General features: G+C 41.1%; 1 protein-coding gene across 1 annotated transcript in view; it reads right to left on the bottom strand.

Moving 5' to 3' along the window:
* MET (MET proto-oncogene, receptor tyrosine kinase) overlaps positions 1 to 27,751 on the bottom strand; it is a 99,826-nt gene that overhangs the window by 38,284 nt on the left and 33,791 nt on the right. Inside the window, exons 4-6 of the mRNA XM_074602759.1 lie at positions 19,254 to 19,445; positions 7,261 to 7,395; positions 5,736 to 5,909 (exon numbers count right to left, since the gene is read on the bottom strand). Of these exons, the coding sequence (XP_074458860.1) occupies positions 5,736 to 5,909; positions 7,261 to 7,395; positions 19,254 to 19,445 (501 nt within the window). The remainder of the gene's footprint in view (positions 1 to 5,735; positions 5,910 to 7,260; positions 7,396 to 19,253; positions 19,446 to 27,751) is intronic.

Genomic DNA, 27,751 nt, shown 5'->3' on the forward strand with positions numbered 1-27,751 from the left:
ATAGTGTTTAGGGGCACTGAACAAGCTGTGCATTGTAATAGTCTTTTAAATCCTGCCGTTCTTGTCTTGCACATCTTATTTCTGGCATGTTAAACATACAATGTACTTATTTTGTTAGAAGCTGAATGCTGAACACAAAAGAGCCCCAAAATGACCATTTTTTTGTCAGCTTGATGAAAGTCAGGTTCAGAGTGAAGTAGCTTCAAAGACACCAAAATCCGATATCGCGTTGGCTGTGATAAAGTTAATGTGACTTCTGCTATTCTTTCCTTAAATCTTTTACATTTGGTCACCTCTAATTCCGAGTTAAAAAAAACCCTACCCCTCAGAAACACACAGACAATCTACAAAGGAAATGCTTTTTTTTCTACATATTGTAAATTGTCCTGTAAAATATAACAATGGTGGGAAAAATGTAGGAACACTATAGAAGTCTTACAAAACTCAGTAAAAGTACTGGTCAGTTCTGCCAGTAAAAAAAAAAAAAAAAAAGACATTGGTTCAGGGTTTATGGAGACTTTTAACAATACTGCATAATTTTGCAAACTTACCAGTACCACTGGACAAACAGAAAATGAAAGACTGAATTCATACTTGTGGTCATAGTGCCTAAATGTCTCGGACTTAATGCTTTACTGATAGTAATTTTGCCCCTAAAATGCAATACAGCTGTGCTTTTCAAATGACCCGACTTCATTTTCAAGCTGAAAGGAAAATGTTTGAGAGATACTTGGCTATTATTTCATCTGGAAATCCAGTAAGACAGCACATTTCTTTTCAACTCTCTCGTAGCTATACTTCAAGACTCTCATAAATGAACTATTGTAGATAGAAAGGCAGATGAAGAGTACTTCAAAAGAATTATACCATATATTCTATATGGGGAAATTTACTGCCCCCATTAGAAACCAGACAAAGAGTCTGATCTAAAATGCACTGAAGCCAGTAGGAATCTTTCCCATTTTAATGAGCTCAGAATCAGCTCTCAATGACCAAAGAACAGGGAACCTATACAGGAACAGTACTTTCGCACATATCTCATAAAAAAGGAGTGATGCTCATACAGCCCCCTGACACACAACACTGCAGCTAAGAGCGTGGAACAGTGCTGTGGAGACTCCTATGGAGTCTGTGCTATTCCCAAGTTTAACTTTCCCTTATTTCTTTGGGGTTTTTTTCCTTTGAAATCTGGATTGACTTCAGATCCTAGTTTTCCACTTTACTTAGTATCTCAGCACACTATTTTTGGAGTAACAAAACCCCAGCAGAAACTGGAATTGCTCTGTGGGGGTACAGGATGTCTCATGTTTTGTACAATAATGCATTGACGTGTGGCATTTGCAGAGTCTGAAATGTAATCCATAAGTTAGCAAAATAAGGGCGTTAAAATCAGGCTTCACAAAGCCATACAGAATAAAAACTGAAGGCACTTAACTGGTTTTGAGTGATCTTATCTGCCAAAAGAGACTTGTGATAGCAACCCATGTGCCTGCACTGAGGGAGAGTGAAAGTATTTACTGCATTCTGCCAGCAAATTTAGGAGGCAAGACTTATAAGTAGATAGCAAAAAATAAACTAAATCTTATACTTTTTTATTTAAGTTCTGCAGAAATCCCCCCGGACTGTTTGCATTCATTTCTTTACTTTTTTTTCCCTTGTTCCATACGATGAAACCACTGAAAGTCAAATGTGGTTTTGCAGACTTTTTCTTGGGAGAGTAGCCAGGAATGAATAGTGAACCTCCTGGACTTTCAGCTGAGGTATACGTAGGCATCGTCTGTGTGCTTACATCACACAGGTGGTAACAGAAAGTAAGCAAAACCCAAATCAGTTCTAAATGCTAAGAAATTTAGGATTCAAAAGCTCTCTATAGCAAGGAAGCTACACTGATACGATGGAGTAAGTCCCGCTGCGAGGCGTGATGTCCTGCTTCTCCCTGCTGCTCTCTGGACTTTGGGTTAAGGGAGAGAAAGTTAACTTTTTCTTTTTGGAAAACTGTAAAGTATCGTTTTTTCTTTTGTTTATGTTGACAGCCATTATGCTAATATCCACTCACATACCTTATAAATTGTTAGAAGAAACTATCTATTTATTAAAGTTTCAACGGCCCATTCATTTTAATTAAGCGGCAAGAACATGTACAGGCCACATGTGAAATTTCCAGCAAAACCTCCAACCTAAACAGGCAGCAGAAGGCCTGATGTTCTCGATACATCTGAGATAAAAGCCAGCTAAAATGACTCACTGTAAAAACAACAACAAACCAGGTCAGGTTCTTAACCACAACAAAGAATCAGAAGGGAGACCAATTTATTTCTTCTTTTATGCCGTTCACCTCTCAGCGCGATCCGAGTGCCGCACACAGATGCCTGCAATTTGTTCCAGCACCAAGTGATCTCCGAGGAACCTCCTCCGAGTCCCCTGGCTTTCCTTCTACCACCGCCTGTCTCAGCTGACAAAAACATGCCTCACTGCTGGCAGAGGCGGTGGATGGGAGCCCGCTTTGGAGCCGAGGCATGGGGTGGGAGCCAGGTTACGGTGGGGACATGTCCTGGCACCAGCGCTGCAGCGCTGTCTGTAGCAGGGGGGATGCTCGGGCAGAGCTGGAGCTCCGCGCTCCCCGCAGGGCTGGGGGATGCTCCCTGCCACCCACAGCTCCAAGGAAAAGTGCTTAAAGTAGGGCAGGGAGATGAAGGATCTGCAGAACTCCTTGGAAAATTCTGGGTTTCTTTTCTGCCATCCCTCATGAGCGTAAAAATCTCATTTTTTTCCCCACCATGCACCACTCTGTGTAATAACCTGGGAAAACTCTGTTGAAAACTTAGCTATCGTCCATTGGACCAGACTGTCGGAGACGCTCTGTGCTCCCCTCAGGTTAAAGCGATCATATGACATACTTCCCGCAATCTCTCACTCTGAAAGTTCCAAAATATTAGGGGGGGTTCAGACTGAATTTCAAATCCTATGCAAAGCAGGTCATCCTCCGTTTGTTAGGAACAACACAAGCTTGTTTCTCATATTTTATGCATATGGGTTTAAAGACAGATCAGAAGATGATGAATAATCTGTTTTATATTTTTTTCAGTAATAATGTTAAATGTCATGGTCCAGTAGAGCATGAAATCTGTCTTAGCAGCTAGCAATCCAAAGGGATTTAAATACTCAGATGCATTTTTTTCCTTACAAGCCTTCTAGAAGCAACTTCTACCCATGTGGGCATGCTGTAATTCGAGATTCACTTTAAGATCCATCAGTGCCACAGATCCATATTCATTACAGGGTTAGACTGGGCTTGTGCTGAGCAGGCAGGACCGAGCCCCATGGGGAAGGGGAGCACCCGGCCGGCCCCACGCCTGCTCCCACTGCCCCACGTCCACAACGTGCTCCCATGGCTGGGTCCTCCCTGCCACTTCACAGGGCCACAGAGGTGGCCTTGGGGATGCACCTCTCGGTCTAAGCATCTCTGCACGGGCTCCAGGCACTTGCTTCTTAAAACTGCTGAGCGCACACCCTCGTAATTGAAATTAAAGAGGGCTATATGAGCTCAGCACCTCTGAAAATCAGAAACTAAGTAGTACAGAGCCTTAGAAATCTTTTTGGAGGCATGGCAATGTGCAGCCACTGCTGGAAAGTTTTGCTAAGAAAAAAATATTAAGGGATGCTACTTGTGTTTGAGCTTTAAAAGGAAACACAAAACAAGCTGTGCAGTATAGGTGTGAGTAGCTTGGTCCTGCAGAGGTGTATAGAAATGTATTGGGACTAATTCTCAGTGTATCTCTTCGAATTTGTGATTCATAGTCTCATAGCAACTAAGGCCAGAAAGGACTATTTGAGCATCTAATACAGCCTTTTGAAAGATATGTGTTCTTGCATTAAGGGGAAGTAAACTATTCACATTCTGCGTTAGCAATTTTTTTACATCATCTTTGCCCAAAGGTAACTGGCAATGGAAGGCAAGGCAAACACACACCCACACCCCTTGCCATCCATTTTGGGTTTGATTCCTATGACGCTTCATTGAATTTTGCCCGTGTTAATCCTAAATTTTGTATCTGAAAGGTGAACACGGAAAAGAAAAAAAAACCCTGTAAACATGTGTTTCTAGATTATTAGCAGTTTTGCCTGTCTATTCTTTAAAAAGTTGTTGCACATTAAGTCATCTGCCTGGTTGAAAGAAATACATTAATTATTTAAAAAAGCTCTTTTGTCTCCCTTTCTCTCTGAGAGTTTGGCATGTCAAATTTTCATCTCCGCTTATACGCATTATAAAGGAAAATGTATTTTTGATTACACTGTGTAGTTTAAATGCAGTAACAAAAGTAAATGGGTGTAAGTGCTACCAGAAAGTTTGAAGCTTGTCCTTCCCTCGGGTTTCTAGTCCGTTAACTGCCCTGTAAACTTCCGCCTTCACAGCAATGTCACACTTCACACGGGATGATCCGGTTACATGTACAGCCGGCTGGTATGGACCCTGCGTTAACCATAGCTAAACTAAAACAGAACGTGACGGTGTGGCTCTCTGCCCTTCTTCTCTGCGCGGTTTCATTCTTGCACACCCTTTATGGCCCTCGGCCGGCTGACAGCCGCCTCCGGCTGTCCCTGTCCCAGGGAGGGCCACAGCTACAGGCTCATCCCCCTCAGTGGCGCGTGGATCCATGGGAACAAGGAGGAATGTTAGGGAAAACATCTCCCCCACAGTGGTGTTTGGGTTGGCAGCTTTGTCGCAGAGCTGAGGTAGGATAGAGAGGGACTTTTCTGCTCCGGTGAGCCCCCACCTGGAGTACTGCATCCAGCTGTGAAGCCCTCAGCACAAGGACATGGACCTGTTGGAGCGGGTCCAGAGGAGGCCACGAAGATGATCAGAGGGCTGGAGCACCTCTCCTATGAAGGCAGGCTGAGAGAGTTGGGGTTGTTCAGCTGGAGAAGGCTCCAGGGAGACCTTATAGCAGCCTTCCAGTACCTAAAGGGGACTACAGGAGGGTTGGGAAGGGGCTCTTTATCAGGGAGTGTAATGATAGGACGAGGGGTAACGGTTTTAAATTGAAAGAAGGGAGATTTAGATTAGATATTGGAAGAAGTTTTTTACTATGAGGGTGGTGAGACACTGGAACAAGTTGTTCAGAGAAGCTGTGGATGCCCCATCCCTGGAAGTGTTCAAGGCCAGGTTGGATTGGACTTTGAGTAACCTGGTCTAGTGGGAGGTGTCCCTGCCCATGGCAGGGGGTTGGAACTAGATGATCTTTAAGGTCCCTTCCAACCCAAACCATTCTATGATTCCTCCAAGGCTGGAGCCAGTGTGGGGACAGATAAGGAAGGAGGGCCAGAGACCTCCCGCATTGGGTCGGGCTGCGGCAGTTGTGGGTGCCTTCCTGCACCTCCTCTCTTTGAGAAAGGACTGAGGGGAGGGGCCCTCCATCTTGTGACTGGTCTTTCCCATCAGACCCCCGCCAGGCTGGCTCAGACCCATGTTGTTGCCCCACCACGAGGGCTTTGCAGGGCCAGGGCTCTCCCTGGGATGGTCACACAGACCTGTCCGCCACAAGCCTCTGAGCCTGCAGTGTTCAGGGAGAGTACACGCATCCAGCCAGAGCCTTTATGGACGCTGAGGCCGAGGGGACATCGAGGAGAGTGGACACTTCATTTATCATAACTGCACAAAAATAAACAGAAAATGTCTGCAGAGTGCAGACGGCGTTCTTCCCTCGGAGACAAACATGAGAAACCCACGGTTTTACCTCATAAACCCTCGGCAAGCAGGTCTCCTGGGTCCAGGTGCCGTCGGGGCACTCGGGGGACCTGAGGCACCGCCAGCTGCACCAGCCACACTGCATGAAGGGAGGCGCCAGCAGGCACTGGCTGCAGGACCCGAAGTGATGGCAGCCCGGCCCCCGCAGCGGGATCCTCGTTATCTGCCGGTGGAAAGACACGGAGCACAGAGCCTTTTAATACAGGCGCTAAGGAGAGTCGCTATTTATGCAGCGCACCGCGGCACTGCTCAGATTTCAGATGTGCAAGCTGCGGTTCGACATCTCTTTAGCTCAGTAATTATAGGATCTTATAAGTAATTTAACTGACATGATTTTAAACTCGCTTGGGAGAAACCCTAAAGGCATCTTAATGTTATATACAGTTACTACCAGCATCTGGTGTTTACAGCAAGATCGCAGTTTTTGCTGATGGAAAAAGAAAACAGCAGCGTGCTCCTCCCAACTCTGCATTAGTTCTTGGAAAAAAACAGAGCATCTCAGTATGCCTTAGCTCATACATTTGTAAAAATAGGCACGGTGGCTATTGCAACTTTGGCGAGGCTGTATTAATATCCGTGACACACTTAACAGCATGCGACTGCCCATGTACTTGCTGTTTAACACGTACCGTCAAAAAACCTATACTATACCTCAAATATGAACTAAAATTTATGTTATTTAAGATAACAGAATAGTTATGATAATAGTCACTAAATAAATTCTTTTTAGTCAAAATATTAAAATTAGTATATAATTACATTACTACACAAGTACTTCTTTACACTTCAGTACCTTCCTTAAATGTATTTTGGACATTTTCTTGAAGATTACTCTCATAAATAACCCATATATTTCTAGTAAATGATTAATAACCATCTTTACTAATGGCTGATGTATTTCTGTAAATTCTTATAGAACTCAAATTATTGCTTACGATTATAGTTTAGGATTATCTGTAATATTATCTGCTGATGTTTTCAAGCCATTCTACAATGCGTATCTACTTATGACAATAGTATATTTATGACAGGTCTTCATCTTTTATTAACCCTTTGTAGACTATATGCTAAAGCAATCTTTAAATCTTGCTACTGACTCCCAATTTTAAACACAACCCTCCTTAAAAAGTTATGTTATGACACAAACCAACAAAAGCCAGGAAACTGTGAGCACCATTCTTCCCTTGAGCCATTGTGTGTTTTTTCTTTGCAAGCACTTGAATTAAGGACAGGGTTTCAGCCTTAAAATTTGCATTTCCTGGCTTTTGTTGGTTTATATCACAGCTCTCACATTATTTAAACATTTCTCAATATTAGGCTGTCGGTTTGTTTAGTAGGGAAAAATAAAAGATGTCTTGGAGGAAACTTGCCCTTCCAATGTTCCCAGGGGAATGGCAAGGCTGGGAGGATGCAAAGCATAAGGCAGCAGTGTGAATAGTTGCTCTTACGGAAAGTTGCTGCTCTGAAGGCAGGTTTACACGGTGCACAGAAGGATCAGATTATGAACCACTCACCTTTTTCCCAGTCACTACCAGGGTATAGCCATCATCCGCTAATGAATTCTCGACAACGACTTGGGGAGAGACGGGGTGGGAGTCTAGCTGAAAGCTGACATGTGGAGCTGTGGGTTCCGAACGGGAAACCACTATCTAAGAAAGAAAGAAATTGGGAAAATCAGCAGGCTGCGTGTGACACAAATGCATGCTGCTCAGCGATCTCATGTTCTTACCACTTCTCTGCTTGCATTAATTACTCTGCATTACATTGCATAATATTTTGCATAATGTTCCATCATGATCTGATTAAAGCGCTATAAAATCTACTTTATTCAACACAGCAAAATCATGGCTGTTGGAGGATCCTCAAAATACATCGTATTTATGAAAATATGAAGGAGTCATTAAATGTTTCCTAGTCCTTTAATTTCAGGTATTAATAAAACAACTGTAAAAAATGAAGACGGGCCATTTAGTCAGCCCTGTACATTTAAGAAAGGAGAATTTTATCTCCAATGTCTATTCAAAAGAATCTTAGAACTCCGGGCCTTCAAAAGTCGAAGATATTTCCGTTTATTTTCACTTTGGTCCTTCAGTTTGAAAAGTAAACTTTACCCTGTCAACAGTATCTGGCCCTGGTGCACGTGGGGCCATTGGAGCGCAGAGCTATGGCAGGGGCAGGTCGTCGCTGTGAGCAGCACGACAGAGACACAAGTACACGGAGCTCGATGCCCAGCGCTGGCGAGGTGGTTATTGCTGCAGACAAGTTCCTTGGAAGACATGGCTAGGCACCTCAAGGTCTGGCTCCCGCTGATTTCTGCAGGAGCCGGGTGTCTGGGACAAAGCTGCTTTGGAAGATGGTCCAAAACAGGAGCCTAATTTAGTTGTCCTGCTGCCCCTTTGCAAGAGCCCTTCTCTCTCTCTCTATTGATTTTAGGAGATCTTAGGGAGATTAGTCACACCAGTACGAAATTCCCCCACTAGTCATCTCTGCATCTTGAGTTACCTAAATACTTCTGAGAATTTGGGCCCATTCCTGCAAACGCACGCTTAACTTTACTACTGTAACTCTGTTGACTTTAATGGGATGAGTCATGGCTGTTAAGCACAGGCATAAAGCATCTGCAGATTGGGGTGGATATTCGATAGCGAGATTTTATAGGCTTGGGCCTGCAATCCAGAGGGATGCGCGCCCAAATGCGATAGCATCAGGCAACAAAGGCAGAGGATTGTTTACATGAGGGAAGATCATGTTCGTGTTTCAAAAGCTGCATCATGTGTAGTTTACTTAAGGAATTTAGATAATCGACTTTTGCTGAGAAGTTGAGATTCAATGGGGCTCATTATTTAAGAAGATTGAAGCCATTCTGGAAATAACTTGTATGTCAAATGTTTAATTTTTCACTATAATGAAGCTTTTCTTCTGACTCCGAAGGCAGCATCAGAACAGCTAGGACATTGACTTACACAATTTCACTGGCTTTTCGCACTGCCAAGGTCTTTCAACAAGATGGCTGACTCCAAAACTAGACTTAGAGATGCTGTAATTACAGCTGATGTTTTGTTGTAATTCAAGACTAAAATAAAATATATGAGCAGTTTATATGGCGATAAGTGCTCACATCCCAGAGGCATTTAGTTAGGAGTTACAAGAGGGTTTTTTTTCCTTTACAATGAAACTGGCTTTGTTAAAGACTTTGCGATGGGTTTGTTTCACAGCACAGAAAGTGCAGCTTTTAGAAATCAATAAGGTCTGATCATTTTCGGTGACACAGAAGTATGGTCTCTGACTCAGTATATTAGGGCATGAGCTCTGTTTTTATATTCAGGACAATGAAAAATAGAATGGACTGCAAAGCTGCATGAAAAAAGCTTGATTAATGTTGGCATTACGGGGAGAGGTAGCACCACAGCTGCAAATACCTTTTTAGTTGATCATTAGCCATGTCTCATCTCGAATACCCACTGCTATAAAATGCTAAGAATTCTTTTCTATCATTAATCCAGGCTTCCTCTTATTGCCAAGCATTCTTTCTGATTGAGCCACAGCATTAACCCTTTAAACACATCTGCGTTGCAACCTCAGAGCAATACACGAAAATTTGGATCCCATCTCTACAATCGTGGAAAAATTATTTGGTACTTTAAACACTGACCGACCTTTATTTTCCTGAGGCTGATAGTCAAATCACCTGCTCAAAGCCCGAGTGAATAGACTTTGACCTCATGACATACAGGGCGCTCAAATTACACTTCCTAACTCATTTGGGACTGCAGAATAAAAGTTTGGGGTTTGCTTAGAACTAATCTACCAGCCTACAGTGCTGCCGTAACAGATACTAGATGCAAAAATGCTCTTTTTGGTCTATATAACTGTGTGGTTTTTGCATGCATCAGCCCAGTCCTTGAAATTCTATCTTACCCTTATCCACCATAATCCTGAAGAAAAAGGCAATCTGAAGACAGCTTCTACAGCAGGAAGAAGAGGCCGCTTAGGACTCCAGCATCGTTCTCAGAAACCTCCGATTTTTATTGCTTGGGACTGGGCTGGTATGCATACAGTGTGGCTTTAATCTACCGTGGACACACCACCATACAGGGGCTACTCCTACCATGGAAATGGTTCACTACTACAGAAGGATTTCTCTTTACAATGACTATAAAGTGCTGGTTTGGAGTTTTTTTGGTTGTTTGGGTTTTTTTTTGTGGGGTGGTGGTGGTTGTTTTTTACATTTTAATAATTAATAACCAGATCATATAATTAGATAATTAATTTAGGTAATCAATAAATAATAATTAATTTAATTTCTCCAGAGCATAAGAGAAATGAAAGTATATCTATGTGCCTGCACTCAAGCAGTTAGGAGAGAGGGGAGGTCTTGCACTGATAAATACCTGACTAAAAGAGAACACACAGATGTTAGCAGTAAATGGTCTGTCCTTGCCACGGCGAGGAGTCACCAGAGGTGTTCTGCACGGTGCCTGTGCTGGGATCCACACTGTTCAACATACCCCTAAAGGAGTTGGAAAAGTGGCTGAACAGTCCAGTGACAAAGTTTGCTGATGATCTGAAGGTATTCAAGGTGATAAGGATGAGGACGGACTATGAAGGATGGCAGAAGGACTTTACAAGACAGCATGTCAAGGCAATAAAACAGCAGGTGTAATACAACAAAGAAGATGAATTTAAAGCGGTATATGATAGATAGTTCCATGAAAGCATCATCTCACTGCTCAGCAGCAGTCAAACAAAAAAAACCCACCCCAAATAAAAACTTAGGAATTATGAGAAAAGGATTAGAGAACATATCAGAAAACATGCCAATGTCATACAAATTCATGGCTTGCCTGAACTTTGAATTCTCCATACAGTTCTAGCTGCCTCATGATAAAAAGAGTATGTTAAAATGGGAAAACGTTCAGAGAAGGGTAACAAAGATGATCAAAAGGCTGTAATGATCAATGACTGAGCAGGGTAGGTATGCAAATGCTATGAAAAAGGCATACAAAATTTTGAGTGGGTAGACACTGATCATTTACTCTCTTCTAATAAAAGTACCAAACACCATCAAAATACAAAAGCAAGAGTCAGGTTCAAAGCAAACAAAAGAGTAAGACTTCCCAGGAATATGTGATGACCTATGAGACTCCTTGCCAACGGACGTGAATGCAGGAGGAATACACATTCAAAGGGAAACTCCACATATACATGGAAAGAGCTAAACAGACAAAACCCAATAGCTCAGGAAATCCCCAGAATGCAAAATAGTTGGAGGCTTGAAGCAGAAGGTATTACATATGTTGCCTGGGTCCTTTGGCATCCAGTTGCCACCCCTGCCGGAGACAGCGCACTGAACTAGATGGACCCTTCGTTTAAGCCTGTGTGGCTCTTCTGATGTTCTTATGAATAACCCTCCTGAGAATCACATTCGTTATCAGCAACTACAACCCCAGACATCCTTCTCAAAGCAAACACAATATTTATGTCCCTCTATTTACCAGAAAAGCAAAGTACGTGGTCTTTCAGCATAGCCCAAAGTACTTCCATGATGATAACAGCCAACAGTTAATTAATGAATACATTAATTAATATATCCTTTATACTGGAAGTCAGTGATCACTTAGGTCCATCAACATTAAAGTAATTCATTTAAATATTCTTTCATTGCCATCAACTAGTATTAATGTTAAGTAAGAAGACTTGACTCCAGGTTCGTTTATGCATAATATGGCAAATTCAGACTGTAAGAACTTAAGTTGAAAAACAGCATGCAACAGCTTCTTTTAAAAATCATTCTGATGCTCAGTTCTGCTAGTCATCAGGATTGAATTACAAATGTTACTGTCTGCATGTTGAAATATCTTCTGCAAAAATGAGACGCCTTCTAAAAGCAATCCCATCTAAGTATCATATTGTTATTTTTCCCTAGATGTCTGGCAGGTGTAGGCCATTACCCAGCAGAGAAAGGCTCAGGGTTAACTTTATTGTGTAACGCCTCAAATGCCCTGGGATATGAAGTGTAGCCTTGCAAAGGGCACATATGTAGCTCTCTAAATGCTGTATATCATTCTAATCCATGGAGAGTATAATGGATCTCCTCTGAAAGGTGTAAGCTCTTCTACTCAAACTGAATATTAAAACACGTGTGCTCTCAAAACAGTTATTTGGCACCAGGTGTTAATTTTAATTTGACTATATGGATTGTGCATTATGCAATATTTGATTTTTTTTTTTTCTGGGAGCATCAAGATACATTTTCTGCCACAGAAAGGACTGCTATTATAAAACTGTTAAAAGTTGAGCTATAGATATGAAAATGTTACCTATCAAGAGTTTGCCACACTTTTCTGTTGGTTTAAAAATGATAAAGTGGGAAGGACTGCAGCTATTCACATTCCTACAAATGCATGTGTGCGTAGTTTGCATTTAAATAGGTCAGACTGCCAGTATTGACTTGCTGGACCACAGAGGCAGGGCAGCAGTGGGCACTGAGGACAACCTTTGCAATGGCTCCACGGGCATCCCACCACTCTTTCCTCCTTCTGGCTCTGTAAGGTTTGAGGTCCATGCTCATGTATTTCTTGACCTCCTCGCGCTTGCTTCCAACATGGCTTGCCACTTGGACTGGTGGGTTTTGTTACGACTACGTTTGTCAAGTGGGACAGGAACTAGATCAAAAGAAGTTTGATCAATTCAAAGGTAGAAATGGCTTCCAGTATACAATGGTATAAACTCAATTTGAATGACCATGCTGAAAGATGCAAAGCTCTCTACTTCTTTGTTCTGCACCAACTCATTTTGCTGACAGGCCCCATGGCTTTGAGCCTCGATTCCTGCAGCGGCGAGGCCTGGCCACTTTGCTGTTCGCAAGAGGAGAGCAACGCTGAAGGCTTGGCTCTCTTCTTGCTGAATTCTGGGACAATTTTCTCCAAGCCTTGACTGCAGTTACAAATAAAAAGCAGATGTGATTATTTTTGTCTATACTAATTTCTGTAGCATGCATTATGTTCCCTGGCACGTAATCTATGAAAGCAGCTATGACACATGCTAATTTCTCTCTTTTCAGGGAAATGAGATGTGTGTTAAAGTTTGGTGGTGGTGGTATTTGGCTTTAATCATACGTATTCCTGGGAAACGAGTTTGACTATCAAGTGTTCTGTCTATTTGAATGTGAAAGCCAACAGGTTTGTGCTCAGCGTGTGAAAATTTCCCAAACTACTGATCTGTGAGAGCCAGAGCCCCGTCCCTATTCCTCATCAGGCAGAACCAGGGGTACCAAATGAAATGATAAGGCAGCAGGTTAAGGAAACACCAAAGGAAGCTCTTCACCATTCAAAGCAGAATGAAATTATGGAAGTCATTGTCACAGTGTACCATGGAGGACAAAATAGCAAATAATTTAAAAAAACAATAAGCAAAATTAAGGGAAAAGATGTCCATAAAGGACTAATAAATACCAGATATGGGTGCGATTTCCAGCTCAGGGAATCTCTGGGCCACTGAGTGCCAGAAGCAGGAGGGTACTGGGCGAGGTATCAGTGTGTGCTTTTACTTGCCTCATACCTCTCCCTTATCCATCTTAGCCCCTGTCAGAGACAGGAAACTCTGCTTCTTGAACCTTTATTCTAACCCCATACATCTTTTCTTAGCTAAAAATCTGGTTTAAAAACACCGGGATATAATGGGTCCCTTGAATAAGGTTAATTATTATTCTGTATTGCTTCATGTCTAACAAGCGCAGAGAGGCCCTGAGGAGGGTGAGTGCCCTGTTGTGTGACGTGCTCTACTCCAACGAGGCCTATCTATGCCATCACGCTTTGGTTCTCGTGCCCTAAGCCATTTTCAGTCCAGAATCTGTTCAGACATGACAGTGCGTGACCATGTTTTGCTAACACTTGGCTTCTCAGCTACAGCTGGCATATGTCCAAGTAGATTGGACAGGACTGCAGCCAGCATGTGGCTGACGGCATCTGAGGGTGTATGTATGCCCATGGGAAGACCCTTTCCTTACCTCCAGAACCAACAGGATGGATGTCCTGCTGCCCCATGGAGATGAGAAGGCGCATGGGGGAGCTCCTCACCCCAGAGATGCCCCACCGTGTACCGAGTTTCTCTGGTATAGTCAGAAGGATGAGATGGCCCTGCTGCGAAAATTGCATCTAAAGAGAGTCGTTGCCCGTAGCAGTTGTAAAACGTACAGTGAAAACTTCTCTCTCCCTCTCTTCCTCAAGAAGGTCACCAACAAGCAGTGCATTTGCTTGGGCTTTACCTCGGAGAGGCCAACTTCAGTGTGGGGGTCACATGCAGTATTCTGCTTCCGAAAATAGCTTTATGCCAAAAATCAGCCTCTGCATACGTCAAGGGCATCGGTCTCTTGTTCATTGTTAAGGCCAGACCAAATGTGAGTTTTTCAGAATAAATCTTGTAAAACCTTCCCATATCCCACTCTCCCCAGAGCTATCAGAAAGATTTCCCCTTCCTGAAGAACTTTGCACTTTTCTTCATCACTCAAAAGTCACTCTCTGAAATAATACCAAGCTCCAGGCAAAAAAAAAAAAAATCACCTTGGAACTGAGCAAGAACAGAAGATATTTTATCTCAATATACCATGGGGTGGTTTTTTTTTGACAAGCTGTAATTTCCCCAAAATTGGTTGGTAATGAAAGTGACTTTTCCACTTGCGAGTTGTATTCTCAGTGTAGGTTTTTTGGCTTGAGCGGACTAAGGCTGCTTCACCCCAGCTGAAAATCTGATTCCCCAGCTATAGCAGTGTGACTGGGTGCTGTTTTCTAATCAAATAACCACTGTGAAATACCTGATTCACTTTGCACCCAACAGCTGTACTTTCAGCCTGTGTTCCCAGTCACACTCTGAAAACAAGCACAATAAGAAAGGCCGAAACAGCTGCAACTTCTCAACAGAAAAAAAAAGGAGGAGGGAAAAAAAAGCTTGTTGTCAGGCTCCAGCTTAGGAAGGAAGTAAAACCATTTTTCTTTTCCGTCTCATGCATGTCAGCTGTCTTAGAAAAAATATTACTGCTCTGTTTTGTAACAGAAACTCCACAATATTTGGTAAACTACAAACTCCAATCTATTCATGGCCAAATACAGATTTAACATTTCTGATGCAGCCAAAACATGCTCAGTATGTCAATGGGCTGCAATTACTCTCCAGGAGAGCTTTGGAATTCACCTCCTGGCCCCAATTATCCTCCTTAAAAGAACTCATGAATCTTCTGTATTTGGACCATCCAGATCGATTTGATTTTAGTTTTAGATTTTGGCTGAAAAAAAATAAACATTTAGTGAAGGAGGCTGTATTTCCTTTCCAGTGTTAGAGCTTTCCAGAGCTGTTTAAGTGAATAATTCTCTTTAATCGAACTAAAAGCACAAGTGGAAAACAAGAGGTGACTATACCTTGGTTGGATAAAGCACACCTTCTTTTGCATTCTGAGTATTACTGGCTCCCAGATGGCTTTTTTAAAATAAGCAAAATACAGGCTATATTCTGAGTTGGGTCATTAGCACAGTTTTGATGGGTGATGCCATAAGCTTCAGCGGAATCACTTGTAAAGACAGGAACTATTCATTGTGATATGGTTCTAAATAGATCAAACCCCCATAATCAGGTAGCCATCATCTACAGAAGGAAGAACTTTGCTCTCAGAAACTACGTGTTAAACCTTCTGTTGTCTTGTGCAGCAGTGCTGTGTTGTAGTTGTGTCGTAAAGAGAGAAAAATGGATGGAGATGGAAACAGGGTCAGAGATGAGGGGTCAGCAGGAAGGCAGAGAGTGATAAGCAGAATAAAGTGCAAAAGGAGATGGAAAGACTGCAAGAAAAAGTAAAGAAGGTAAAGAAGGAGAATTAAGCGGCTGGCTGCTGATCAAGTGTAAGCAAGTAAAAGCAAGTGGAATCCACCACTTCCCATTGGAATAACCTCCCCAGGGAGGTGGTGGATTCCCCATCATTGGACAGGGTGCTGGACCATCTTGTCTAGACCGTGCTTTTGCCAAGACGGTTGGACCAGATGATCCTTGAGGTCCCTTCCACCCTGGTATTCTACGATTTTATGATATGAAGTATAATGGGAGAATATGAGAAACATTTTCAAAGAAATTTCTCTTGGGTTGAGCATCGGCAGCTTGCTGCTGCACCTCGTGCAGGCTTGAAGCTTCAATTCAATTTAGGTGACATGATCACTATGTTTTAAACATTTTTTTTTCCCCAAAATGTTTCATAACAATTAAAGGAAGACCTAAATTAATACAGCAAAAATGCGAATTAAAAGTTCATTACTTCCACGAAGCTGTTTCATATTTGGGCACTTCAGGGTGCGGTTGTCAGAGAGAGAAGTACTGTAGGACTATTTCTTTTAATCTCATGGATGACTGTTAGTGCTGAAATTTATGTCACAAACTAAATTGTCTAAATATGGTAAGGTCTGGTATTTCAAAGAGGATGCAAGATGAACTGGATTCACTGGAAGGGCTGAGCTTATTTTCTAATTTTAGAAACCTATATGTGAATATTTTTTTCTTTTGCTTTTAAATAGCTGGCATGAAAATACGTTTGCAAGATACGAATACAATACAACCAGCTATAAAACAGGTTCCCTGACAGGTAGAATTTTGCAACTAATTTTCTCTGGAAACATACCTATGTCTGAAGGGATACAGTCAGCTCTGAATAGCTACAAGTCACAAGGAGATTGCAAAGGAAAATTCAATATTTGCAAGTACAAAGAGTTAAAAATATGAGTGCAAATGACTGTGCAAAAGTGAGGTGCGAAATAAGTGACAGCCTGAGGATTCTTTGCAATATGTTCCAGTAGATTTGTGAATGAAGTAAAAAAGAACATCATTACATTTCTTCACTAAAAAACGTGGGCAATTGTTAGTGGTTTTCTTTTTGATTAATTAAGTCATTGTTAGATTATCCTGATTTTTTTTTAACCCATTTTACTTCACTAATGGTCGTTTAATAGCTCAATTTTTAATGATCTCCATCTCATTGCATTTAATAGCTATATTTCCATAGAAACACTGCAAATCTGCTTTAGTTGGACATTTGCTAATGAACATGTTTGAAAGCACTTCCTAGATAACTGCTAGTGAAAAAAAACGATTTAATGCAAGTGAACATTAAATTCTGCAAAAAGCTGTGTCTTCTGTATCCTACAGACCTACTATCACTTTCAAGATCATTTAAAGGCAAAACAAACACTGACCTTTTTATTTGAAGGTAGCGTCATTAAAGGTAGTCAATATGCTTATTCTCCTGCTGATTTCACTAAACCCTCAAAGAAAGAGTTCCTACTTATTACAATATGAGCCCAATGATGACTTCCCCCTGTAGCTCAAGCCAATCTAATTCAATGATGAGAATATTTCTGCTAATGGCAATGTGCAGTTTACACAATAGCCTTTCTTTTGATCTGTAACTGAACCTGGAATGGGAAATGTATTCTGGAAATATTTTAATTGTTCCTTGAGTTGGGCAAATGTCTGAATGAAGTGTGTGGTGCAGGACTTGAATGAATAATTTAAAGAATGTTGCAAATAAAAATAATGCTGCCTTGCTCTTTCCACCAAACCTCCCTAAAAGCTTTGTGACAGCCCAGAAGAAATGCTATGAGTAAAGCAGTAGTTGTTATTAACTGTATTTTGTAGATAAGGAAATGGCTTCAGAAAGGTTAAACAAATTGCTTATTTTCACTGTGTGAACCAGTATCTACATTTAAGAGCAGAGCGTAGATTGCTCCTGTGCTCAGTGCATAGCTCTTAGCATTTGCCTTTCCTGCACTGAAGACAAACCGCAGCTTTGAGCTACCAAGGTCATCATGGGAAGTTCAGGTAAAACTGGCAGGGTTGTCCCTGAGCATTTTGTTAAATTCCTGTCTTTTAGGGGGAAAGAGAAATATGACTTTCTCCAGTTTTTCATCAGTCCTTTACGGTAAATCGCTTTGACCTCCCTCCCTGTAGGAGCATTATGGATTTTGCATTGTGGGGCAGGTTCTGAGTCCAGTCTGTGCAGAAGACATAAATGGAGGTATAGGATTCCCTTTGTCCAAAAAGGGTGCCAAGACTGGGTTAACAAATACTATGGCCAATATATAATCCCACTTACTATGCGGCAAGGACAGAGAATGAGGAGAAGGGAGAGAAGAAAGGGAAGGCTTGTTAGTTAATCTTATCTGATGACTTACACCACACAAAGACTTTTGTGAAAAGGTGCAAAGGCCCAAGTGTTTTCTAATGGAAGCTTTTGGGAAATGGGAAAGCTGGAAGGTCACAGCAGCTCATGACGGCAAATCTCATCAGGTTTCAGGTACTGATGTTTGGGACACAACACTACTAACTTTGATAACTCTGCAGCCTGCGGAACAAGAAGAGCCAAAGACTGCCAATACTTCAGGAAGCCCACCAGAAGACAGATAATACTGGCAGAGTAAAAGGACGCAGGTCCTTGGGTGCAAGAGGGATCCAGGCTGAGATGCACATCCAGGCTGGATCCTGTGGCAGCTGGAGAAGCCAAGCTCTCCAAGCTGGCCACTGCAGGATGACTGCACTTGAAATAAGATGGGAGAATAAAGGAAGCCCTTGGTGCTTTCAAAGTATTTTGTCTTCTGATGCTTGAGTTTGACTGCCAAGTTTTTAAAAGATTGCTGGCCCTGTGAGTTAGAATTATTTTGTTAGTCACCCACAAAGAAGTCATGTAGTGTAATCTACCTGTCTAGATTAGTTATGTACTCGGTGGAGGGAGACAGACTTCTCAGGAGGGTGATTTACCACTTATTATGGAAAATCTGATTTAGAACAGGAAGAATTGCTGTCCAAAAGAACAGTGAGAAAAGAATGAGCAAGAGCCTGAAAATCTCAGAGAAACTTGAAAGTAGGTGGAGGAGGAGCTAATCTCAATTCTACAGCTGTGAGTCATAGGCTATGGGTACATTAGCAAGTAATTTGGTGCCAGAGGAGTGCATCAGTATATAGAAATAGCTAATGCTGAGGCTCCTTCTTCTACACTATAACCTGTCTCGGAATTTTAATTAGGTTTAATCTGATCTTCTAGACCAAATGACCATATGAAGTGTATATCAGAAGCTGTTTGAAGAATCAATCACTGTTTTGGACCTTCCTGCCCCAGCTGGGGTTGGAGCATATTTGATGTGTATCCAAGACTGAGCTGTCAGTTTAGTTTCCTTTGAAAGAAATCTAGTTTGTATGGACCAAAACTGCTCTGTGAACTGAGCCAGCTGGACTAAGTGGAGATCATGGTGGAATTTACTCCACAACCGTTGCTTCTCACCACAAAGTCCATATAAACACTTAAAATGCTGAATGCTCTATTAGGCACTTTGTTTATATTCCAGAAGCTCTTATTTTACTCAGCAATTTCAATTTTCTAATGCCCTGCTCAACTGGGGTAACACTGCTCCTCACTTTTCACCACCCTGCTAAACTCCGGTCTGTTTTTTTTTTATTGTGAAGGTGTCATAGTAATAGTTACCTGCATGAAGCGGCCCTCTGACGTTCCCAGATTAGCAACGGTGAGGTTGCCTTTGGTGAAGACAGATATCGAAGTTAACAGGACACTGTTGAACTGTCCCATGAACAAGTCAACCCTCTGCAAAGGAGTCGTAACTTCTAAGCGATATTCATCATCTTGTGCTCTGCAGTATGAAGCGTTTCTTGAAAAAGCCTGTTAGAAAATGAAGTACAGATGAGTACTGTCTTTACGAGTAGGAATAGATCTTTGTCAGAGTGAAGTCATTTAGCACAAATGCATTTGACCAAAAGTATTTTAAAATGTTTCAAACTTAATTGCTTCATCAGTTATGATGTTCCACGAGGAAGGCAACGACTTCTTAATGTTACGGGAATGTTTCTTTTAACTTTTTTTTTTTAATCCTGTCTATTAGGAATAAGACATAGGGTTTTTATTTAACCAGATGGTATGTGTATAAGCCCGTATATCAAGGTATCCTTCCTCTTAAGTGACTTCCGTAATGCTGCTTCTCCAAGGATCTCAGAATTCTTTGACTGCAGAGCCTGCCCAGCAACACACCTGCTTCTAAAACAGTGATTCCTAGAAAATGATTGTCTAAAAATGTTGCAATTTTTTAAACCTTTTTTTGCATTAAAATAACAATTTCCTGTATTCGTCTCTTTCTATTCTCTTTTCAACACCTTTTTCAGTGATAAGACAGAAAAGGGGAGAAAAAGATGGAGAAAGAGAAAAGGGAGATAAGCCAGGAAAAATATGTTTCTGATTGTATATATAAATGAAACTATGGGGAAGCCAGCTTTTTATAATTACTTAGGCTATTATATTGATCAACTATGGCTCATGCAGTATTTTGTCCAATCTCTATATGTCTTGCGTGTACTACAATAGTTGCTGCATTTGCAGGATTTTCTCTTTCACTTTGGGAATAAAGATTACATGTTTTTAATTTTCATTGGAAAAATTCTTGAACAATACACTTTAAGTTATCTCCAGAGAAGAATATAACCTGCTGTCCTGACAATTCAATAGTAATCTATTAACTGATAATGCCATTACTATTGATACTACATCATCTGTTTTGGTGAGATCGTACAGATAATAACCAGGAACCCCCTAAAGGATCCCTAACCAGTTTAAATTTGGAAGTCATCTAGCAAGTTCCCACTGTGACATACTTTATGAATAAATATGTAGGGAGATGATAAAGGATCTTATGGTGGTTCCCTCTGTTGAAATCAATAGAGAGCTTCATTTTTCCTAATTTTTTTATTGATTCGTTATGTTTGATTTTACACACGTTTTAAAATTTTTTTAACAAGCTTGAATTAAACCTCTTAAAGACAGTCAGAGTCTTTCCACTAAATTCAATAGATCTGGATCACAGCCTTAAAGAATAAGTAGGAGTAAAATTCTATTTTCTTATTTTCTTGATTCAGATGGTTTTCCTTCTACTACCTATAACCAAAGTACTATGAGAAAGAAAGCAATGAACCAAGAATTTCTCACCGGCTTAACTCTGGTGAAATCTGGAGAAAAAAATAAGGCATTGAAAATACTATTAGCAAAATGTTCAACCTAATAGCTCAGTCCTTTGCTGTCGAATCGTAACGTTTCTGAACTGTACACAGCAACAGCACTGGCGGGAGAAGTTTTCTATGATCCCTAGGAGCTGCAGCCAGCAGTGGTGCCAGCTTTTCTCTGGATGCTCCGTCAATTTACTGTATCGTTTAGGTAAAAACCTGCGTAAGACCAAACAAGAGCAACTGAAATCTCTGTGCACTGCCTAACGACACAGAAAGAAGGCTTCCACATTAGATCTGATGCAGCAGTGACTTAACAGTTTGGTTATCCACATGCTAAAGTGTTTGCTGTATTAGTTTTGGTATTAACTGTTAAAGTATGGTGTGTTTTGCTCAGCAGGAACTGAACTAATGCTTTGCAATAGGCACACTGAACATTCATTGTATACACTTTAAATATTTTTGACTGATCAACAAGGGACAAATGTAGCTTTCCTTTGCTTTGGCCACCAAACAAGCTAAGAGCTTGTCCTTTGCACTCATATCCTATCCATTCTAAAAGTATTTCTGAAACATCTGTGCAAAGATTACTCATACAATGAGTATGAATAGTTCAAGTGCAGAAAGATGTACAGTTTTCATGCTTTTTGAAATAAGCCAGATTTCTGAATTTACCCTCCCCCAACTTGGGATCTCTGCTCTTTGCTGTAACTCCTATTTTTCCATAAGCAAATGACTTTGGGGAGAGATGTTTCTGTGCTAACCTTAAAAAAGTACTTCCTCCTGTGTAGTCATCTCGACACAATTTGAACATCCTGACACGCCTCATGACACCCCGTTCGAGCTCTTTTTACCAAGTGGATAGATCTTCCTGCTTGCCCCAACACCTTTCCTAGCTTCCCCAAAGTCGGTTCAGCCACAAAGTCAGCGCAGCCTTCCTCAGAGATGTTGTAATTTTGGGTATCTGCCCAAGAACCTGCAGACTGCGCCACATATGGCTCTCTTACAAAACCTGGCGCTTCAAGGCTTAACCATAATGTAAGGTTAGCTGTTTAAGAAATAGGAAGGCTTTGATCTCTGAGTAGAAATGCAGAGATTAAAAGGCTACTTAGAAAACTCAAGGAAGATTGATAACACAGAAAACTTCAGCAAAGAAGCTGCTTTAAATTAACTCTTTGAAGCCTGAATCTCTCCCTCCCTCCCTCTCTCTCAGTGTACACGTAAGTATCCATTTGGCTGTCAATGTGGAAAAATAACTGATGTCAGATGATGCACTCTGGATATTATGCCAAGTTCCAGTGACAAATCACACAACTATTGAAACGGGCGATTAGAGAGCGGGTAAGTGCTTGGGCTGGGCTATATTGCTTCTCTGGTAGGACGAGAGGTGCCAATTGTGCGCATGTGACTCATAGCGAGGGCTTTGTGAAGCTGGTGTAGGTGTGACACTGGAATGCAATGAGGTGTGGGCAAATCCTGCCTTTCGGCCGTGTCCAGAAGGGTAGGAGATAACCAACGCTATCTTATTTGTTCATAGGGGGGAAGTTGTGGTATTTCGGAATTTAGCCTGGATTCGGTCCACAGAAGAACGTGCCAAAAAAGTCTCTAAACATCATTGAGCTGGGCTATTAGGAGCTGTCGCTGTTTGGCAGTTAACTGATAATTTATATATCATATTCAGTCAGCATAAACATAGTATTTCGGACAGAGTTGCACATTTGAAGCCAGAAGTGCAAAGTGGGGAGGAGATTTTAAAGCCCCTAATGACAATCTCAAAAAAATACTCAGTTAGGTTAGTGTCAGAATAGAAGTGATCACAGAGTCTAGTCTCTAGTCTGAATAGCTGGACTCAGGGAAAAAAAAAATAAATCAAAATTTTAACCAAACACTTCTAGGGAGCTTTTCTGTTAATTTGCAGCAACTGCAGTCTGGAGAAACGCTCCTCCAGGCTCGTCCCTCTAGACCTGGCCAAAACCTGTTCTTCTTAGTTAAGTGCAGTGCTCAATTAGCAAGTGATATTATGTGTACTGTCTTGATATTACGTTTAATGTCTTGAATAAAGTAGAAATTAATGACTTAATAACTGCAGATCATCTAATTCCGTCTTGTGAGCGATTTGGAGGGAATCATTAAAATTAAAATTTAATTTGACAAATTGGAGAAATGGTCTGAAAGTAACTAGGTAAAATTTCCTAGTGTCGATTGTAAAATACTACAGTTATGAAGGAGAACTCCAGTGAAAGTAGGAATAATCAGGAGTCTTTCCTGCTGGTTTGTTTATATGACTTTTAACTTGTTGGCTGTCAGCAATCAGACTCCTAAGTATCAACTTCTGTTTTCTGCTGTGTATCCTCGGAGTCTCCCTCAAGAGAAGTCGGCACCTAGAAGTGCCAAAAATGTTTCTCCTTCGAGCATTTCTATGGCACAACATAGAGCAGGGGGAAATGGGCTACTGCTAAATGAGTTGGATCCTGGTATCTGCAAATGGCAAAAATCCTTTTACAGAGAAACTGCTGTAGACTGAATGAATAGATGACTCTACATAACAAATTGATTCCCAAGCCGATTAAAAGCGGAGACAGTGTATGAGTTGCTTATCTCTTCTGTTGTGGAGGTCAGTAAATTAAGATGAATAATAAAACTGCAGTTTTCAGGAGTGTGTCTTACTGGAATCGAGCACATAATGGTGAAGAATTTATGTGAACAGCAGACTCTGAACAGGAAGAGTAACTGTGAGGAACACAAAAGAACCTTATCAGATTTTCCACTCTAAATTTTCTTGTGTATTTTTAGCCAACACAGTTTTGCTGTTCTGTAATACATTTGAATTTTCTGGGTAGTTTGCAGTATTTCTCTGCAGGTGAGAAGTGCATCTGATCATGGCTTCTCTCCATGTGAAACACACGAAGGGAAATTCTGGCCCCAATACCTCAGTGAAGCCAGGGTGTTGCCTAAAGAGGATGAGTGACTTGATCGGCGCGATGCTGGAGGTCTGTTAGAGGGCTGGAGTTAGAACCTGTATTTTCTGTTTCCCAGTCCCCTGTAAATAAATGTGAGGGACATTATAAATTTAGCCTGTCTGTCATCGTTATCTTTGAAAGGAATTACTCCTTAAATTTCATAAACCTCATAAATCTTCCCAGCTGTCGCATACCTTTTTTTTTAACTCTGGACTCAGAGATGACTACTAAGATCCCTGTACTTACAGCTCTTTGACAAAATGGGGAGAGGAGAAAAATAACCAGGACAAACTTTGTGGCTTCTGGCACATTTACAGACTCGGTTCACTTCATGCCTTCTTCTGTCAGTTCCCTTAGCAAAGGCACAATATCCCTCCTCCTCTCTCACGTGGTTTCATGCCATAGCTGGTCAGACTGAATAAAGCATAATGGAGAAGAGGAGAAATACATAAATAGCTTTCTACTGTGCTCTCACAAAGAAATATTTTTCCTCTGCAATTTGCAAGACAAAGTTTGTGAAATGGACAAGATTTTACTACGAGCAATTCTAAAAAATCATAGTCACATTTACTGCTCTCACTATACACAACTGTCACAGGGTGTCTGAATTCTTTACGGTTATGAGCACATTCAATGATGATACATGGAAAAAAATATGGACACATTTATTTTTTGGAAGTAATTGACCAGAAAAGAATCTCTTGTGAACAAACTCCAGCGCTATACAACAGACAGAAGAGAAGCCAGCCAGAACTGAGGAACATGAGAAACAGAAATTCTTTGGATGTAGCATGTTGGCTTTTGCCAACACGATCAACTGCAAGTCCACAGTGAGACTCCTCACCCGCTGGGTCAGCGTCACTTCAGCGTGATTCCCAAAATGTGCTGCTGCACTTCCAAGAGAAGCAACTGTGGGTAACTAAATAGGGCTGTCCGTACATGTGTACTAGTCACAGGTACTGCTCAATAACAGGCCAAAGGCACACAAATAGCGTTCCTTCTAGGCACCAAGATTGCATTGCATTCATAGTTTCCCATTTCACTTCCTTTATCAAATATTATCAATTAAAAGATTGGGTCTTCCGTATTGAACTATTGCACATAGTCGTATTGATAGGGTCAGTAAGTCCTCAGAAAGAGGTATTCCCAAATGGATGAGTCAGCTATTATTTGCTGTAGAGACGACAGGGAAGCTAGACTAGAGCGGTTTGCTGGGGATACGCAGTGCGCACCCCACCTGCTGCTCTCACAGCACAGAAAGACAGGTAATTCCCACGTTAATGTGGCCGTGATAGGTACTAGGTATGCTGAATTACTCTTTCTTCTTCAAGCCCCATTTTGTCAAACAACTAACTTGTTCTTCCCCAGAACTCCACGTTCAGAAATCACTCAGAAGTCACATCAAAAGAGAAAAGTATTTGAAAACACAGTATTCAAAATGCTACGTGCTTTTGTAAAACAGATTTCTGCACAGTAGCACCAGACACCGTTACCAATCACTTCTTGTAATCCTGAGGAAGGGAAAAACAGAATAATAAATGGAACAGCTCAATTTTGCCAGTGGACACAAACAAGATGTGCTAAACAATTCCCATAGAAGCAGATCCACCGTGCTTCTGGTTTCCTCTTGACCAGTAAAAGACAGAAGGATGGTGTAGGCGCTGTGTACTCAGCCCAAAGTTCAGGGAGAACTGAACGTGCCTGTGGCAGAGGACTGGCTTCTCCTGTTTCTAAGAACTTCTGCTGAGGCACTAAAGCTTTACTCTAAAAGGTAAAAGAGTTTCTTCCTCTTTTTGTTTTAAGTAAAGAATCGTTTCCCTCTTCTTCCTTCCTCCTCTTCCCAATATTCCTCATGTATTTGAAAGCAATTCAAAGGGTTTTTTTTTATAAAACACAGGAGAAGTATGTTCCCTTTCTGAGAACAAACTTTTCACATATCAACTGCAAAGTAGGAGACTTGAAGAAAAAGCAAGCAACTGGAAACAGTCCTTTCAGATGGAAACAATCAAGCAATCCTCACTGCTCAGTGGCCACTACTACGTGTTGCTACTGCCTGGAAATGGTCGAGTTACACAGGAAACTGGCCCTTCAAAATACTACTTGTTGCAAAATAAGGAACAATTTAAAGGGAATCACTGAAGGATTAATTACCTTTAAGATACACTTTCAACTTCGAGGACTTGATCTAGAACTCACTGAAGTCGATGGAAAGATTACACAGATTTTTTATGACTCAGAGAGAAATTTTTTAAAGAACTCCATTGATGTAAAATTTTACACAGTATCATCCCACTAACTCTTAATACTTGTTGCTTTGATTTGCTTCACTGCTAAAATGAGAGGGGGGAAGGAAGTTACTGTACTGATGCCCCACTTAAGGTAATAGGTAAAAAGACATCCATGTTAAATGTAATTAGTTAATACAAATTAAGATGATTACATGTTCTATTGTCGAGATCATTCAAAGAGTTATTTGCTTTTGTCATTGAAGAGTGCTGCATTAGTTCTCATAATCTGGTTAGTGCATTAGCACTAAGTAAATCCTATTGATTCAGCAGATAAAATGGACCTAAGTAATCTTCGTATTTTGCTGATTTCCCTTATATTAATTTAACATTTAACTCAGTATACAGATTATCAAAGGAGAGGTGCTGACTAATTACACATTTTGAAGGAATAAAATAATGCATGGGAGATTTGTTGATAAAAGCAGTTTGATTTGTTGATAAAAGCAGTTTTGCTGTACGTTTGTAGTGCACATCAGGTGCATTTTTCATAGAAGTCCTTATTGACACAGAAGCTGTGATGAAATAGAAAAGCTGTGAATTCCAAGTAGACCAGTTATGCTAAGATAATGCTGAGTGTGGGGACTCTTATTCCAAGATAACAATTGCACAACGACTGCATGTCTAGCCAAAACAGTGGTGCAAGAGATGTGTGGGATAGAAAGGAGTCCAGAAAGCGGGAGAAAATAATGCAATTTGCCCCAATTTCCACAGGCTGTGTATTATCACTTCCCCAAGATCATTCCTCCTCTAACATGTCATTGTTTTCACCCACTGCATAGACAGCGCAAGTAAATTTCTTTGTGACCTACACTTGTTTTCTGAACCATTTATGCCATGTAAATTCTTCCTTAGCAGTATTTTTTTTATTGTTTACTGTGGGATTTGACTGGTTTTACTCGTATGTTTGGAAATGAGGAGTAATTCCACTCTGATGCAAAAGCTGTCTGAGATCAGAAACCCACATGCCACCTAGAAAGTTTGAGTAAGGCAGCACTCTCCTGGATAGTAATTACCTACTGTTGCTTTAGTGAGCAATAATGACAGCAATATGTGGTCCTGAGTCAGATCAAGTAGAGTAAGTAGAGAAACTGCTGAGGTAAGGTTGGTGCTGAGTGAGCTGGAAGGCAGATGTCTGCTTTGTCAGGATTTATGTGTCTCTCCATCGCTTGGCAGCAGAACCTGAGGAAAATTCATTGCTTACTTAGATGTCTCAACTACCTACCAAAGCCAGGTGGGATGAATCCAGGACTTAGATCTGCATGCACTGCACTGCAGAATCAGCTTCTCTTTCTCTGGAACATGGAATTGTTTACAAAGAAATCCAAGCTGCTCTTTCAAGAGGGGCTGACACGGTCTCATTGCAGAATAGCCATCAGCAGACTAGACAGGAACTTAATCTGGGGCAAAAGACACTTAGAATTTGGTCTTAACCCAGAAAAAGAGGCTTAGATCTGAATATTACACATCTCTAGTGAGTGTCCTTAATGCGGCATACCTGCTAGTCTACATTTTAGACATCTCTTCTTGTGAGACTGTAAAGGTTTTCAAATTTGCAAAGTTACATAGGATAAGAAAATTATGCCATGTCCAGTTCTAGTCTTCAGTGTTATTTAAAGGCCTTCTGAAACTCAGAGACACAAAAAACACATGACCAGAGAATCTAGATATCCATGTTAAAAAAAGAATAACTTTACTTTCTGCCTGAAATTATTTCTGTCCAATTCCAGAGA

This window comes from Larus michahellis, chromosome 1 (assembly GCF_964199755.1).
Source record: "Larus michahellis chromosome 1, bLarMic1.1, whole genome shotgun sequence".
NCBI classification, from domain to species: Eukaryota; Metazoa; Chordata; class Aves; order Charadriiformes; family Laridae; genus Larus; species Larus michahellis.